This window comes from Furipterus horrens, unplaced genomic scaffold (genome assembly GCF_987537825.1).
Source record: "Furipterus horrens unplaced genomic scaffold, mFurHor1.1.pri manual_scaffold_5, whole genome shotgun sequence".
Taxonomy (NCBI): domain Eukaryota; kingdom Metazoa; phylum Chordata; class Mammalia; order Chiroptera; family Furipteridae; genus Furipterus; species Furipterus horrens.
Window position 1 is genome coordinate 178,219,924 of NW_028327175.1, and position 15,137 is coordinate 178,235,060.

General features: G+C 39.1%; 1 protein-coding gene across 1 annotated transcript in view; it reads right to left on the reverse strand.

Moving 5' to 3' along the window:
• The window catches only part of VSTM4 (V-set and transmembrane domain containing 4), a 125,645-nt gene that overhangs the window by 52,842 nt on the left and 57,666 nt on the right, over positions 1-15,137 (reverse strand). Inside the window, exon 5 of the mRNA XM_090278358.1 lies at positions 8,695-8,728. Coding sequence (XP_090134484.1) covers positions 8,695-8,728 — 34 coding nt within the window. The remainder of the gene's footprint in view (positions 1-8,694; positions 8,729-15,137) is intronic.

Here is a 15,137-nt window from a genome sequence, read left to right on the forward strand (position 1 = left end):
TTGCCTCTCTGGGTCTCCCATTTGATGCAGACCCCAAGGGTATGGGCTTTGTGTTATTTCATCCTTGCTCTATAGGTCTTATAAACTGTCCCTCATAGAAGATTCACTCATAAGTATTGACTGAATAATAATAGAACCATTTAAATAGATCTCACCATTTACCAAGGACTGACTCATTTAATCCTTTCAACAATGTTATGTGATAGGGCTATCATTGTCCCCATCTTACCAGAGAAATTGAAAAACTACTCAAAGGCACACAGCAATTAGTGGCAGAGCCTGGATTTGAACTGAGGCCGCCTGGTCCCAGAGCCTTGAACCATCATTGCAGATGACTTTCACAGAAGAAATAAGTGTCTGTAACAATAATATTATTCAATATTATACAAATAAAGCAAGTAGTTACATATCTAAGTTCAGAGCACATATCTTTAGATTTTATTGAAATCATAAGTTTGCCTTTACTCTAATATCCTGCAAAAATCATTATTAATTAAATCCCATATTTTGATTGTTGGGGTATGTTTAAAAATCTTTGACGGTTCAGAAAAGAGAGCAAAATGCTTTAAACTAAGCTCACAAACCATGTAAAATTGTGCCTATAATTTCTCCAACATATAAATAGTCTCTGCCCGTGTTTATCCCTGAGAAAGTATATGTACCAGAAAACATGAAGAAAGCTTAGATAATTTCTATTGTAACTACTTTTGGCACAGGTAACATAACCCATTTGCAAATACGATACTTTGTTATTTCAAACCTATGACACTGGGGAACAATTTTAACATAGTTCCTGTGGAGTTCAATTTTTCGGCTGTTTTAGATTTAAATAGTCATGCTGATTTCAAAACTGCAGTTAGTTTTCTTCTATCACATCAAGTTTTTTCTGTACAGCTTATCTTAATGCAACCACTCTAGGCTGGATCGAACCTAGATCAAGGGAAGCACTAGTGCTCTCCTATTGGCTGAAAGCAAACCTCCCTCAAGTGGGGGAAGACCTTGGAGAGCAGCAACAGGTTCATACTTGTCTAGGCTATTCAGTTACACATGAGACAGTGTGCTGAGAGATTGTGTGCCGCTATATAGTGAATTCACTATATCGTCGTCGGCAGCCGTCCGTCTCGAGAGACGATGGTGTAGCTTCTTAAGAGTATCTGCACCGCCGAGAATGGCTGTGCAGTCCGACTCGGGAGTGACACGGTATCTGTCTCCTCCCGCGTTGAATCGACATCTTGCGATGACGCTGGAGTGTCCTCTCCAGTGAAGCTGAAGCTACAGAGCCTGGGCAGGGTGATATGGAGGGTCTGCTGTTGCCCATGCAGCAGACCCCCCCTCTCTTCGCAGCTGAAGGGTCCAAGGGAAAGACGGAGTCAATACAGCTTGGCTTCAGGTGCGCCGCAGGAGTTGCCGGTGTTGACTACAACGTCAAACCACCTTAGGGACTCCGGCTCCGGATTTTCTGTCGGGGTTTACTCCCTTAGCCTTTCCCCTGAAGAGGTATGCCGCAAGGCAGCGGAGGTTTTTTGGAGTCAGAGTTTTCCTTCTCTGATGTGCCCTGACTGGAAGATCGAACCAGCGACACTTAGCTCGCAGGCCGACGCTCAATCCACTGAGCCAAACCAGCCAGGGTTATGCTCAGACTAATACTGCATAAATTTAACTTTTATCAATCTACTTAATGATCTACACAATCTACTGCCCATCAAGTCAATTCCAAACCATTTTGTCCCACCTTAAATCCTGAAATAAGGCAGAGTATAAATAAATAATGTAAACTACTTGCTGTCCCACAGCTCCCAGTTGTGAATCGTATTCTGAAATGTAGTCCAAGTTCTTGTCTGTATACAAGGAGTTAGCAGAATTAATTTTTTATTTACATATGTACGTATTTCCTTTCAGATCATGTCTGCCCCTGCTATTTCTCATCATAAGTGTCTAAACAACACTGATTTGTTTTGTTGTATCTGTGACAGTTTCACCATTCCCAGTCAAAGGACAAACACCAGACCATTAGTCAGGCAAGCCTATTTTGCATATTTTAAAGTAAAACTTGGTGCTCAAGATAAGTCTTGGGCCCCTCGCAAGGTGTGCAAGCAGTGTGTCAAGAATTTATGGATATGGACGTAGGGAACACGTGACAAATTGCCATTTGGTATACCTGTGGTTTGGCGAGAGCCCAGAGATCATTCAAGTGACTGTTGTTTTTGTATAGTGAAAATGTCAGGATATAACAAGAAAAATAAATGTAAAATAGAGTATCCTAGTCTACCACCAGCTATATGCCCAGTGCCTTATTCATCTGAAGTCCCAGTGCCAGTTTTCATTGAACTATCCTCTTTCGAAAAACAGGAATATGGTGAAGAACTAAGTGACAGCAACGATGAAGATTTTGAAATTGAAGATGACTCAGTTTGTAAGGGATTTGATCAGCATGAGCTGAATGGTTTGGCATGAGATCTGGGACTATTCAAAAAGGCTTCAGAACTCCTAGCATCAAGACTGCACAAGAAAAACTCGCTTGAAAAAGGAGAGAAGGCATCATACTTTTGATCAAGAGAAAGTGCATTTCTGCAGTACTTTCCAAGTGACAGTGGCTTTGTATATTGCCATAACATACATGGTTTAATGGAGGAATTGGGAATTCCAATATATAATGCAACTGAATGGCGGCTGTTCATTGATAGCTCAGAGCAGAGCTTGAAGTGTGTCCTCCTCCACAACGTCAATTTATTTGGTGCAGTCCCAATTGGCCATTCAGTTTATTTTTGTGAAGAATATGAAGACATAAAAATAGTCATTGATCTGTTGCAATATCACAAGCACAACTGGGTCATCTGTGTTGACCTTAAAATGGTCTGCTTCCTTCTTGGTCAGCAACGCAGATAACCAAGTACAGTATTCCCTCACTTATTGCAGGTATTACGTTCTAGACCCTCCTGCAAGGTAGGAACCTTACATTTATTCTACACTCTTAAACCTATGTAACTTTAACAACATATGTATACAATACCGCAAAATCCCACGATATAGCGAAAAATCCCCGATACATAATTAAATATAATAATTTTTAAAATCCCGTGATACAGTGAGGCCACAATAAGTGGACTGCAATACAGAGAGGGACTATTGTATCCCTGTTTTCTGTGTATGTGGGACAGCAGAGCTCATGAGAAGCACTGGGTGGAGTCGAATTGGCCTCCAAGATCTGACCTCAAACCTGGTGATCCAAACATTCTACATGAGCCCCTTGTTGACAAAAAGAACATTGCATTCCCACCTCTGCACATAAAACTAGGTCTCATGAAGCAATTTGGTAAAGCTTTGCCAACTGAAGGAGACTGTTTCAAGTATCTCATTTTGGCATATCCTAGCCTGTCATTTGAAAAGATAAAGGCTGGTGTGTTTGACGGTCCACAGATTCAGAAGCTTGTTAAAGATGAACATTTCATCAGGACAATGTCAGAACTCCAAAAGAATGCTTGGTTGCCATTCAAAAACTTCATCAAGGGCTTTCTTGGAAATACACAAGCACAGAATTACACCAAAATTGTTCAGAAACTCTTGGAGAACTTCAAAATGGTTGGTTGCAACATGAGCATCAAGGTGCATTTTCTGCATAGCCATCTTGCTGACTTCCCAAAAAAACTTGGTGCCGGCAGTGATGAGCAAGGTGAACAATTCCTCCAAGATTTGAAGGTCATGGAGGCACGGTATCAGGGTGGATGGGATGTACATACGATGGCTGACTATTGTTGGGGCATCAGGCGAGATTGTCCACAGATTAAACACTCCAGGAAAAGCTATAAGCATATATTTTTACCTTAATATGTATATTTGGTAGCAGAACTTTACTACTTGTACACAATTTGATTTACAGTAACAATATATAGCCTTTATATGAATAAAATAACTCTAAATATAAACAGTATATTCAGGTAATTTTTTCTTTCTTTTCCTTTGTATGTACATTTTGTATGATTTTTGGGATAAAGGGAGGGTATCCTGTACCTTAAAAAGTTGACATGATAGAGAAAAACTGGCATCATTTTTGAATTCAGATGCCAAAAGTTAGTCTAACTCAATGAAAATTGTGTTCCCCAGTGTACGAGGAGGTCAAATAAAAGGTCAGGAAATGCACCAGCTGAGAATTGCCACCCCTGTGCCCTTGCCCATTCTCTTGACAGCTTTCCTGAACATGACCTATAAGAAGGAAAGCATCTGAACCCACTAAAGAGGTATGTCATGGTATGGGAGCCCATCACACCTACATGCAATTGGCAGCATTTCATTTGGAGAAATTACATGCAGTTGAGCTGCTCTCAAAGCTGTTTTCTCTAGGGAGGACATGTCTCAAAGTTTGCAGGGCCCTGAGATATCTGCTTGAGTCCAGCTCTCTGTCCACAATAGCACTTTGCCATGGGAAAAAAAAAAAAAAAAACAGTATTCCATCCCTGAAGGTCAGGGTCATGTCTGACTTCATGAATGACACAAATTCAAGATGAGACTTGTTTTCTTTCTGTTTGAACTTCTCTCAAAAAGTTGTGGAACTCTCCAGAGTCTCCAGGTTCTACCCCAGTCACATGGCAAGGTCCCCCATTCAGTGGTTGTAGGCTCAGTGCCAGCATGTGGCCTCTTCCTGAGGGTACCTTCCTTACCTGAGGGTTTCCATTTCTGGCACCTTGCCCTGGTCCTGTACTCTCTGCCCATTCTTCCTCAAGAGAGAGTGATCTGAGGACAGAGGGACATTTGCCTTGACCATACCTTGGGACTCCAGGGTCCCAGCTGCCCACTGACACAGCACAGATGAATGAGCTGGGAATCTGGGAGCCCCTTGGAAGGACAGGAATGGGAGGATCTGCCTGGGCTACAGAGACAGAGTACACAATCCAACGATAATTCAAAGGCAAAGGATAGCCTGTTCCCCTGTTCACTAGTGAGGTACCATAACAAGGAATCTGGGATGCACCTAGTTAAATTGGCATGAAATTCTAATCAGGAAGACAAATGAAAGTCAGCAAGGTGCCCATTTCCAGGTGTATGGGAGCAGGCCTGGCCCCTTCAGGGTTCTAGGTGCAGTGGAGTAGAGGCAGATCTGCAGACTTGCCCAACAGAAGGCAGGACCATGGGGAAAGCTTAACTTGGGGACCCAGCCAGTCTTATTGACAGCACCAGCTCATAGACGAGACAGCATTTCAGCAGAACTAGAGTTATAATCTGACCTCTGCTAGGCATCCCAGGACTGGGGGAGACCCAACTCCAATGTCTGCCAGGCTGTGATGATGCCCTCTTTCGTACTTCTAGCTTCAGTCAGCACCAGCTCAGAGTAGGGCAAGTGAAGAGAAAGCCTGGGAGGGGAGGGAAACAGGCCCAAATGCCTGTCACTGCATGCTAGTGTGGAGAGGCCAGACACTGGGTCCCAGCAAGCAAATCCTGAGAAACCGTGCAGGCTGTCTCTCCACAGCCTCTGACACCCGGCCATCACCTCCCCCCATCTGAAATGTCTTATGGGGACATATGCTCTAAAAAAGAAACAACTAGCTTTATTGTGGGATAACTTATTTACTATAAAATTGACTGATCATCACTGTACAATTCAGTAATTTTTAGTGTATTTATCAAATTGTGCAATCATCACTACAATATAGTTTTAGACATTTCTGTTATCCCCCAAAAGTTCCCTCTTGTCCATTTATAGTTAATCCCTATTCCCACTTTCAGCCCTATGCAAGTACTAATCTACTCTCTGTCTCTACGGGTGTACCTTTTCTAGACATTTCAAACAAATAGAATCATACAATATGCAATTTTTTGCATCTGAATTCTTTCACTTAATGTTTTTTAGGTCAACCCATGGTGGAGCATATTAGCAGTTTGTTCCTTTTTATTATCAAATAGTATTTCATTGAATAAATATACTAAGTTTTGTTTATCTATACAGCAATCAACGAACAAGTTTAGTTTTTTTCTGTCTTCTGATTATTACGAATAAAGCAGCTATGAACAACTGCATGTATGTCTTTATGTGAACATATGCTTTAATTTCTCTTGGGTAGATTCCTACAAGTGGAATTGCTGGGTCATATGATAAATTTATGTTTAGTGTTTTAAGAAACCAACAAATCATTTTCCAAAGTGGTTACACCATTTAACACCCCACCAGCAATCTACAGGGATCTAGTTTTTCCACATCCTTGCTAAGACTTGACACTGCCTGTCATTTCTATTATAGCCCTTGTAGTGGGTGTGTAGTGTCATCACATTGGGGTTTTATTTGCATTTCTCTAATGATATTGAACATATTTGTGTGAACTTGTCAGTAATTTGTATATTCTTTTCGAAAATATGTCTGTTTTCTATGTCATTAATTTCTGTTTTAATCTTTATTATATCCTTAATGCTGCTTACTTTGGATTTCACCTGTACTTCTTTTTCTAGTTTCTTATGGTGAAAGCTTAGGTTATTGATTTGAGACCTTCTTTCTTGTCTAAAATAGGCATTTAAAGTCATAATTTTTTCTGTAAGCACTGCTTTAGCTGGGTCCTATAAGTTTTGGTATATTGTGTTTTTATTTTCATTTAATTCAAAATATTTTCTAATTTCTCTTGTGATTTCTTTTTTGGCCCAGATATTATTTAGAAGTATGTTGTTCTAAATTTCAAAACATTTGGGTATTTCTCAGATTCCTTTCTGTCATTAATTACTATTTAATTCTGTTGTTGTCAGAGAATAGACTTTGTATGATTTCTTACATACATAAAATTCTTAAGTTTTTTTTTTTAATGGTCTGTCCTGGAGAATATTACAAATACACTTGAAAAGAATGTCTCATGCAGTCATTGGGTAGAGTATTCTTATGTGTTAGGTCAAATTGCTTTTCCTCCTGTGCCCTTATTAATTTTCTGTCTAGGTATTCTATTAATTAATTGAGAGTGGAGCACTGAAATCAACTACTATTCTAGAATCACCTATTTTATCTTTCAATTTTCTGTTTTTGCTTATGTATCTGAAGTTCTGTTGTTAGGTCCATATAGATTTATAATTTTTATATTTTTCTGATATTTAGACCCTTTATATATAAACCTTCCTTCTTTGTCTCTTATATTTTTCACCTTAAATTATATAATTTAGCAATAACCTCTCTTATTATTACTGTTTGCACAGTATGTCTTTTTTTATCCTTTGGATGCTCTCCATTTACTGCACATGCTTGTTGCCTCAGCTAGAATTATGTTTTCCCCAACTATGCCCAAGCAACACATGGGTGCCATTAATCCAAGCTCATAGGCAAAATGAACACACCGGGAAAAGAAGGCAATGCAAGGCCTGGGGTGAGGACAAAGCAGCAGGAAGGGTGAGAGAGAAAGGGGCTTACTCTCTGGTGCCTGGCTTCTGGGATGGGCCTTCTTCTCTCAGGGCTCAATGGGGGATCACATCAGGAGTAGGAAGAGCTACTTTGAAGTTCTCTTTCAGATATACCTTGCTGAAAAAGTGGGATATTAAAGTTGCCTTATATATGTGACTTGCACAGTCCTGGTCCCAACATTTTATCACTTTGAGTGAAGTGTGGAAATCTCAGTTCTATTTAGGCCACTTTATTGTCCCCACTTTAAATAACAATGTTCTTCTTGAGTATCAGATGATTTTTTAATTTTTGTTTTAATCATCAAATATTATTTTTAAAACTCATGAGGAAAAAATAATCTACTTATGTACCCAAATTTATGTTCTATATTCCTTTTTCCTTCCTAATGCACCAAGATTTTCTCTGTTATTAAAAGAATGCCTTTTAAAGTAGGTGTGATAGTAACAAATTCTTTTAGTTTCCCTTCATCTGAGAATGTTTTTATTTACCCCTTTTTCTTAAAGAATAATTTTGCTGGATATAGAATTTATGGTTTACAGGGATTTTTGTTTTTGCTTTTTCTATTTGAAAAAAGTGGTTCAATTTCTTTCTGCCCTCCATCAATTCAGATTAAAAAATGCATTGTCATTCAAATTGTGTTACCCTGTAGGTAATACATTGTTTCTCCCTGGTTGCTTTTAGGATTTTTTTGTCTTTGACTTCTGTAATTTTCTTTTAACCGATTTTCAAAGTCTTCCTTTGGTTGGCTCTTATATTATTTCCAAAGTTTATGGTTGTATTTAGCAGGGGAGAACAAGGACAAACTGATCTATGCTGTCTTGTTTGGATCAAAAGTCTCACATTTTTCAACACTATGAGTCTGCAATATTAATCATAACTATTATGTTAACTGTGAGGTGTGTCCCACCACTAAAAGGCTAGCATCTTAGCACATATATTACTAATGGCTGCATTTTGCAGAGGGGCATAGGATAAGCAAGCATTGTTGGAAAAAGATTAGAAGTGATCATGGTCACAAGGCATCAGAGCAGTTCAGTCCAACCCTTTCCAAAAGGGGGAACTGTTCTCCAAGAGCAGGTGCCAAGCCTCCTCCAGCATGCATGATGGACCAGCATGAACCACATGTTTTCTGTATCCTCTGGAGGTGATAGCCAGAGCATGGAGTCTGGAAATATGCAAATTTGTGCAGGAGTACACACATTTTTAGGCCAGTTTGTGGATTAATGTGAAGACCTTTAAGTAAAGATACAAATTTAACCAATTTCTTGGTAATATCAAAACAAAGTAAAATAGCGAATAGTTTCATTTGAAAAAAGGAAAAGTATTCCTACCTGTTCTGAGGGCATTTCACCAAATAACGTCTCCCTGTAAAGGAAAAAGAAATAGAAGATAGTAAATAAATGCTACGTTAGACATATATGCTCTAGGAATTAACAGGAGATGTAGGCACCCAGGTATTGACCAGATGTTGGTTCAAGCCACTTCTCAGGGCTTTCATACTTCTCTTTGGAGGAGTACAGCAGAGCCAGAGCATGGACATTACAGGGATTTGATATTGTTCCACACCTGCATCAAGCCAGGCATGAAGCCATACACCCCAGACTTCCTGGATACATAACCAAAAACTTTTTTTTTTGCTAGGTTGAGTTGAGTTCTAACTTGAAGGGTCCAATAGTAACAGAGTCACCCAACTTATGAGCTCAGCCTTAATGATGAAAAGCCTTCTTTGGGTCACCTGTTTCCACTTAAGACACTCCTGTCTATAAAGTGGGTTTCCATTCTCTGATTAATGCTCTTCCAGGACAAACAGATGCCCCTGAAGAAATAGTCTTAGACCATGATATCCTCCACAGTAGGTCTTGAGAAAAACAAGAGTCTATTTATAGAGGGAAAATAAGAATACCTAGGCACTAATCCTAAGAAGTGTTCAATCTAAGCTCACAGTTGAGTTCACCTCAAATAGAAGTAAAGCTGAAGCAGCCACAGGGCCCTGGGGTTGTGTGATAGATTGTGTGATTACACATCCCTGCATCTAACCACACTCATGTGTAACACACTCCCACACTGACTCTGTGCTTGGTCACATGACATGCTATGGCCAATAAAACATTAGCCAAGCAGAGATATAAAAGGCCCCTGTGTCCTAAAGTTTACACACACATTCACAATCTCTCTCCCTCTCCCTTCCTCTCCCCTTCCCAACCCTATCCTGCCCTGCCCTCCGTTCCTCTCCCCTCCCTCCTTCTTTCCCCCACCTCCTCCTCTTCTTCTTCCCACTCTCCATCCCTTCTTGCAGGGAATTCTGCTATCACAAGCCTGGCTAGCCTACTGGAAGATGAGACAACATGGCCCCAGCTGACTGACCATTGGACTGTAGCTGCACGAGTGAGTGACTCCAGCTGAGTCCAGAACTGTTCAGCTGAGCCCAGCCCAAACAGCTGACCTGCAAAATTGTGAGCAAAGAAAATGTTCTTGTTTTTAGCTACATATTTGGAGTGATCTGTCAAGTAGGTGACCAATTCTGATTCCAGACCAGGATGAGAGAATCTCAACTTTAAAGTAGACTTTTTTAGGTTTATCTGGCCTAGTTGCCTCTTAGTACCTAAACACTCTCTGTATTGCATTTACAGTAGACCCTCGCTATATCACGGTTCACTTATTGCGGCCAAACTGTATTGCGGGATTTTTAAAAATATTATATTTAATTATTTATCGTGGTTTTTTTTGCTATATCACGGGATTTTGCAGTACTGTATACGTATGTTGTTAAAGTTACATAGGTTTAAGAGTGTAGAATAAACGTAAGGTTCCTACTTCGCTAGGGGGTCTGGAATGTAATTATCAGTGATAAGTGAGGGTATACTCTGTATTCCATTCTAGTACTATGTACCAGACAGTTTATAGATACAACAATAATAAAGTCATAGTTAATATTTATTGAGTACTTCATAAATTCCTGGCACTATTCAAAGCTTATTATGTAGATCGATCAGTGCTTTGCATACTCTGGGGCTTGCAGACCTAAGGTACTATTAGAAAAAACAGTTTAAAGAAAAAATTTATTTCTAGATTCTCACCTTCTGTGGTATTCTTTCCTAAGAATTCGTTCTCCTGAAAAATATCTGAGGTCAGGCTGTATTCCTTTCCTCCCTCGTCTGTCACACCACCCTTTTTACTTCAGAAAATCTAAGCATAGCCCTCATCTACCCTGACTTGTATTGACAGTATGGAGACCTGTTCTAGGGGCAAAAATGGTGGGCACCAAAGAAGAGATGATTTTAAATATTGGTGTCAGTGTTGAGAAGGTGAATGACTAATGACTGGGCCACTAAATCTTTCACTAGGGGGAGGTTTCCAACATTTTGCTTTCAACAAGGATTGAATAATGACCTAATCCTGTTGTCAGCTAATAGAGTATTAAAAATAATTTTCCATGATAAATCACTATATGACTTTTCACTTATAACTGGGAAGCAGTTTAAAGTACTGAGTGGCATAAGAAAACTTCATCCAAACCTGCCCCTTTTTATACTGAATGACGTGTTTCAGAGATAACATTTATTAGAAAAATAGGAATAAATAGAGGCTAAAGTCTATCCCTAACCAAATTTATACATGGGTACATGAAGTAAAATAGAAATGCATTTTAATAAAATAAATTTCTAATAAAATTTTACTCCTTATGGTTATTATTTATCTAAATTTTGTATTTATGTGGTTTTGATTAATTTTACACTCATTTTACAAATATTAATAATTGTATAATACTGATGACTTAATCCAGAAGAATATTAAAACCTACAGCCTTATGAAATAAGAAAATGAAAATTTAATTTAAATTGTGTGCATGTTATTGTACAGAGAAGTATAACAGGATGCTCAATAAAGAACTTTCAAAACAAAAAAAGTACTAAAGAAGGATAAAATTTTGTTTGGTAAGTGAATTGAATATAAAAGCTCAAGGAGAAAAAGGAACAATATGAAATTTCTAATAGCTAAAGCTTGTTTATGGAGTCTTTTTATTTTTTATTTCATTTATTTTATTTTTTGGTTTTTCAATTATACTTGTCCCATTTTTCCCCCATTGCTCCCCACCACCCAGCCCACCCCTTCTCCCGCAATCATATCCCTCCCCGTTGTCCATGTCCATGAGTCATTTATACACGTTCCTTAACTAAACCCTTCCCTTATTTATCCCCCTTCTCTCTCTGCCCCCTCTCCCCTATTGACTACTATTCTGCTCTTTGTCCTATTTAATTCATTTGTTTATGTTGTGCTTTAGTTTCCTGTATTAGGTGATATCATAAGGTATTTTTCTTTCTTTGCCTGCCTTATTTCACTAAGCATAATTCTCTCTAGTTCCATCCATGTTGTCGCAAATGGCAGGAGTTCCTTCTTTCTCTCTGCTACATAGTAATCCATTGTGTAAATGTACCACAGTTTTTTGATCCACTCATCTACAGATGGGCACTTAGGTTGTTTCCAGCACTTAGCTATTGTAAACAGTGCTGCTATGAACATAGCGGTGCATAAGTTCTTTTGAATTAGTGTTTTAGGATTTTTCGGGTATAATCCTACCAGTGGAATCGCTGGTTCAAAAGGCAGTTCCATTTTTAGTTTTTTGAGGTAATTCTATATTGTTTTCCTACCCTGGCTGGTTTGGCTCAGTGGATTGAGCGTCGGCCTGCGAGCTAAGTGTCGCTGGTTCGATCTTCCAGTCAGGGCACATCAGAGAAGGAAAACTCTGATTCCAAAAAACCTCCGCTGCCTTGCGGCATACCTCTTCAGGGGAAAGGCTAAGGGAGTAAACCCCGACAGAAAATCCGGAGCCGGAGTCCCTAAGGCGGTTTGATGTTGTAGTCAACACCGGCAACTCCTGCGGCACACCTGAAGCCAAGCTGTATTGACTCCATCTTTCCCTTGGATCCTTCAGCTGCGAAGAGAGGGGGCGTCTGCTGCATGGGCAACAGCAGACCCTCCATATCACCCTGCCCAGGCTCTGTAGCTTCAGCTTCACTGGAGAGGACACTCCAGCGTCATCGCAAGATGTCGATTCAACACGGGAGGAGACAGATACCGTGTCACTCCCGAGTCGGACTGCACAGCCATTCTCGGCGGTGCAGATAGACTCTTAAGAAGCTACACCATCGTCTCTCGAGACGGACGGCTGCCGACTCGACTATATTGTTTTCCATAGTGGCTGCACTAGTCTGCATTCCCACCAACAGTGAAGTAGGGTTCCCATTTCTCCACATCCTCACCAGCACTTGTTGTTTGTTGATTTGTTGATGATGCCCATTCTGACAGATGTAAAGTGGTATCTCGTTGTGGTTTTTATTTGCATCTCTCTGATGGCCAGTGATGTTGAGCATTTTTTCATGTGTCTATGGACCTTCTGTATGTCCTCTTTGGAGAAGTGTTTGTTCAGGTCCTTTGCCCATTTTTTAATTGGGTTGTCTGTTTTCTTGATGTTGAGTTGTATAAGCTCTTTATATATTTTGGAGATCAGTCCCCTGTCTGTGATATCATTGGCAAATAAGTTTTCCCACATGGTTGGTTTCCTTTTCATCTTGCTGATGTTTTCTTTTGCTGAACAGAAACTCTTTAGTTTGATGTAGTCCCATTTGTTTATTTTTTTCTTTATTTCTCTTGCCTTAGGAGATGTATCCGTGAAAATATTGTTACGTGGGATATCTGAAATTTTCCTGCCCATGTTTTCCTCTAGGAGTTTTATGGTGTCACGGCTTACATTTAAGTCTTTGATCCATCTTGAGTTTATTCTCGTGTGCGGTGTAACTTGGTGGTCTAGTTTCATTTTTTTGCATGTCCCTGTCCAGTTCTTCCAGCACTATTTGTTAAAGAGGCTCTTCTCACTCCATTTTATGTTCCTTCCCCCTTTATCAAATATTAGTTGACCGTATATTCCTGGATTAATTTCCGGACTCTATTCTGTTCCATTGATCAATATGTCTGTTCTTATGCCAGTACCAGGCTGTTTTGATCACAGTGGCTTTGTAGTATTGTTTGATGTCTGGTATTGTGACTCCTCCTGCTGTGTTCTTCTGTCTCAAGACTGCTTTGGCTATTCAGGGTCTTTTTTGGTTCCATATGAATTTTTGAAGTATTTGTTCAAGGTCTGTGAAATATGTCATTGGTATTTTAATAGGGATTGCATTGAATCTATAAATTGCTTTGGGTAGTACGGCCATTTTGATGATGTTGATTCTTCCCATCCAAGAACATGGGATTTGCCTCCATTTATTTGTATCTTCCTTAATTTCTTTCTTCAATGTTATGTAATTTTCAGAGTACAGGTCTTTTATCTCTTTGGTTAAGTTTATTCCTAGGTACTTTATTTTTCTTGTTGCTATAGTAAGTGGTATTTTCTTTTTTGTCTCTGTCTCTGATATTGTATTGTTGGTGTACAGAAATGCCTTAGATTTCTGTATATTTATTTTGTACCCTATTTTGCCAAATTCACTTATTATATCAAGTAGTCTTTTAGTGGAGTTTATAGGGTTTTCTAGGTATACTATCATGTCATCTGCATATAATGATAGTTTTACTTCTTCTTTCCCAATTTGGATGCCTTTTATTTCTTTGTCTTGTCTGATTGCTGTGGCTAGGACTTTCAACACTATGTTGAATAGGAGTGGAGAGAGTCGGCAGCCTTGTCTTGTTCCTGATTTCAGCGAGAATGCTTTCAGTTTTTGTCCATTGAGTATGATGTTGGCTTCAGACTTCTCATATATAGCCTTAATTATGTTAAGGTATGCTCCCTCTATTCCCATTTTCTGAGTGTTTTCATCATAAATGGGTGTTGTACTTTATCAAATGCTTTTTCTGCATCTATTGATATGCTCATGTGATTTTTGTCTTTCATTTTGTTTAGGTGATGTATTATATTTATTGATTTGCGAATATTAAACCATCCTTGCATCCCTGGGATGAATCCCACTTGATCATGGTGTATGATCTTTTTGATGTATTGCTGGATCCTGTTTGCCAATATTTATTAATGGTTTTAGCATCTATGTTCATCAGTGATTGTGGCCTGTAGTTTTCTTTCTTTGTTGTGTCTTGACCTGGGTTTGGAATTAGGGTAATACTGGCTTCATAGAATGAGTTTGGGATTTTTCCCTGTTTTTGGATTTTTTGGAATAGTTTGAGGAGGGTAGGAGTTAGTTCTTCCCTAAATGTTTTGTAAAATTCGCCTGTGAAGCCATCCGGTCCAGGGCTTTTGTGTGCAGGGAGATTTTTGATTACTCTTTCAATTTCCTTCTTTGTTATTGGTCTGTTGAGACTTTCTACTTCTTCTTGATTCAGCTTTGGAAGGTTATATGTTTCTAGAAATTTGTCCATTTCTTCTAGGTTGTCAAATTTCTTGCCATACAGTTGTTTGTAGTAATTTCTTACAATCCTTTGTATTTCTGTGGTATCAGTCGTTTTTTCTCCTCTTTTGTTTCTCATTTTATTTATTTAGGTCTTCTCTCTTTTTTTCTTGATGAGCCTGGCTAAAGGATTGTCGATTTTGTTTATTTTTTCAAAGAACCAGCTCCTAGTTTTGTTGATCTTTTGAATTGTTTGTTTGGTCTCTGTATCATTTAATTCTTCTCTGATCTTGATGATTTCCTTTCTTCTACTCACTCTGGGCTTTGTTTGTTTTTGTTCCTCTAGTTCTTGAAGCTGTAGGGTTATATTTTTTATTTGAGATTCCTCTATCCTTTTCAGATATGCCTGTAATGCTATGAACTTCCCTCTTAGGACTGCTCTT